The 3,153-nt window shown below is 44.2% G+C and overlaps 1 protein-coding gene across 1 annotated transcript in view; it reads left to right on the top strand.

The window, feature by feature from the left end:
- Positions 1-3,153, top strand: part of Perp (PERP, TP53 apoptosis effector) — a 27,680-nt gene that overhangs the window by 24,084 nt on the left and 443 nt on the right. Inside the window, exon 3 of the mRNA XM_012514086.2 lies at positions 3,045-3,149. Coding sequence (XP_012369540.1) covers positions 3,045-3,149 — 105 coding nt within the window. The remainder of the gene's footprint in view (positions 1-3,044; positions 3,150-3,153) is intronic.

Genomic DNA, 3,153 nt, shown 5'->3' with positions numbered 1-3,153 from the left:
CTCTGTGCTTCTTTTGAATAATAATTTAAAACTGGAACAGGCTTGGAATTGCATGCATTAAGCCCTAGCTCCATTTCTGTTTGACTTTGCCTAGTGCAGACGTAGGATACTATCTCAGAAACGCATCCAGTGCACCTTCTCTTTGCCTGTCTTTGAAGGAGAGGTGTGCGCCTGCTCAAATTGCCAGTAGAAATCGCACTCCAGGACTTTGACCTTCATCGGATAAACCTAGTGAGATTGTTTGGCCGAGCAGGTCCACTGCTAGGCAGGCTTCCACAGGAATTAAAGGCTGGATGCTGAACTCAGACTCACAGCCCATATGCACAGCAGCCTTATTCCCACTAGCCAAAAGGCAGCAGTAGCCAAAGTGTCAGCCAGCAGATGCGTAGCCCCACAACGTGCGCTGCGTGCTTGCAGTCAGTATTACACAGTCGGGCACCGGGGAGATAGCTCAGTAGAATAAGCGCTTGCCTGGAAAGCACAAGAGCCTGATTTCAATCCCTGGTTCTGCAAAAAAACAAAAAGTATTACACAGCCATAAGGACTATGTAATTGCAGTATTTGCTACACCATAATAGACCTTGAAAACCTTAAGCCAAGTGGAACAAGTCAGACACAGAAAGACAAATAGCACAGGATTCCCTTTATTTGCCTAGAAGAGGCAAATTCCCAGAGGCAAACAGAAGTCTCCAGGCAGCACTGGGAATTGGGGAATGGAGGGTTATTATTTTCTGTGGGTACAGGGTTTATGTGTAGATGGTGAGGAGATTTTGGATACAGGTTGTAATGATAGCTAGACTATAGTGTGAAGGCACTTAATGCCACCGAATAGTATACTTACAAAGACTAAAATATAAATACTATGCTATCGCTATTTTACCAAAATAAGGATAAACCTAGTATATATTTTTAACCCATGATTTCTTTTTAGCATTAACAGTGAGATCTACCTAAGGTTGTCCAAGCAGACAGGGGTTGAGGTTGTGTAGAAAAGTAGTTCTGTTGTCCTGCAGCAGATTTAAAACTGGAAGGTCTCGCTTGATCTTGTGTTCCTGTTTTGTAATTTAATATCCATTCCCTCTTTTTAAAGTCTGATGAGTAGACTTAGAAATGAATGGAGAAGAATAAAAAGTCTAGAAATCACAACATATTTTTAGTGATCATAATACTGAACAAAGCCGACTTGGTTTTTAAAATATATTTCACAGCAGCAGTTAATGTAAAAATTGGGTTAAAATCAGGAAAAGGGAACATTGACACCATTTAAATTTTGTAGGAATTCTCTCAAACCATTATGAAACTTTCACGTGTGGTAAACCAAAATGGATAAACTACATTTCGCATGTAGGAAAATTAGAGGTCAACGCAGAGAAGGATTACTCCTGTGTCTTACACGGTATTTTGCAGTAAAGGGCAAGCTGATCTAGTAAGTTTGCTTCTTAAAGTATTCATTAAGTTGAGAAATGGTTTAAGACCTTCCACCAGATTGCCCTTCAAGATTACCACAGATGAAGAACTTTTCAATTGAATTGAGGAACAGGAGCAGCTAAGCAACATGCTTCCCTGTCTACCCATTGAAAGGAAGGAAAAAGAAAGCCCACTTTTGGGGATATCTGTGGCGCTAGTTGAACAAAAGTAAGATGGTAGAAAAAGTGGTGGTTGTGTGGCACATACCTGTAATCCCAGCACTCAGGAGGCTGAGACAGGAAGATCAATACAAGTACAAGGCTAGCCTGGGTATTCAGTGAGCTCAAGATTGGCCTGAACTGCAGTGAGATCCTGTCTTTTCTTTTTTGAACCCTGTCTTAAAAAAAAACCAAAATAGCGGTGGCAGTGTGCACGGGAGATTTTAAGAAAAAAGACGCAGAACCTAACAGCGCATGGAATAATTCCTTATAGCTTGATAATATCATGCTGCACATGTCACTAAGGTGATCTGCCAGAAGTGTGAGCATGTGACTCTTGTGCCAGTTTGCAGATCTTTTTGACATTCACTTTGTGTTCTGTTGCTTATTTCCCAAAGCGCCGCATCACGTCGCTTCTTTCTTCCACTCATTTCCCCAACCTGGAGGGCTTTTCTGCTCTCTGGATCTCCATCCTGTTTATTCTCCAGAATCCCAGCTTTTCTGCAGGCCTTCCTGGCGGTTCCCACGCTGCTCGGTCCCTCTGGACTCGCTGCTTTGTTTAGTCCTTCACTTACTGCAGATCAGTAAGAAGTCGAGGGCGTGTGCCTGTGTGCTTATATGGGTGTGTGCTAACGCTGACTACATTAGCTCCAGGTGGCGCAGGAAATGCAGAGGTCACGCCGGCAGATTCCACGCCTTCCTTTTATTGCATGACACAATTCTGTATTTCTCTCCACAATGATACACTTACCGGTGTCTCTGTGTCCCACCTGTGTTTCATGTAATGAGTTTATAGGATTGATATCACCAGTGCCAAGTGTCTGCTAACATAAAATGGCTAATCTATTTTAGCTCATGATTAACTAGACTCTTCTAGTCTCTTTAGCATTTTTCAGGTGAGTTAACACATCCATTCATTCACTTTTTTTATATTTTAGGGAAGGATCTGCAGGGTGTTCAGGGTCTCACTACTAGATCGGACTCATAGTGATCTGCCTGTTTACAGCCTCCCAAGAGCTGGGATTACAGGTGCTCGCCACCATGCTCAGTCTCAATTGCTGTCTCAATGCGCCCTGGGGGGTGGGACCAGCATGGCAAGCCTGGGGATCAAACCCCTGGCCCTCTGGTCCCCTGACCCCTGTGCCTACTTGCAGGTGCTTTAATCCGCTGAGCTATTTGGCCAGCCCTCATTCATTCACTTTAAGACAGGGTCTCACTATGTATTTTAGGCTAGGCTTGAACTCACTCTATAGCTCAACTGGCCTCAAACTCATGGAGATCCTCCTGCCTCAGTCTCCATAGTGGTGGGATTCTAGGCAGAATTATTGGGAGGAGGAGAAGGAAGAGGGGGAGCGGCTCTGTTGTGCTTCATTCATGCCTGCGTGCTTTCAGACTCCAGGGTGTTCTTTTTGCCTGCAGCTGTCTTCCAGATCATCTCCCTGGTCATCTACCCTGTCAAGTACACCCAGACCTTCAACCTTCACGCCAGCCCTGCGGTCACTTACATCTATAACTGGGCCTATGGCTT

Source organism: Octodon degus, unplaced genomic scaffold (assembly GCF_000260255.1).
Source record: "Octodon degus isolate 3935 unplaced genomic scaffold, OctDeg1.0 scaffold00024, whole genome shotgun sequence".
In the NCBI taxonomy this organism is placed as follows: Eukaryota; Metazoa; Chordata; class Mammalia; order Rodentia; family Octodontidae; genus Octodon; species Octodon degus.
Note: the sequence above shows the minus strand (reverse complement) of the source record. Positions and strands in the feature narration are given on the sequence as shown.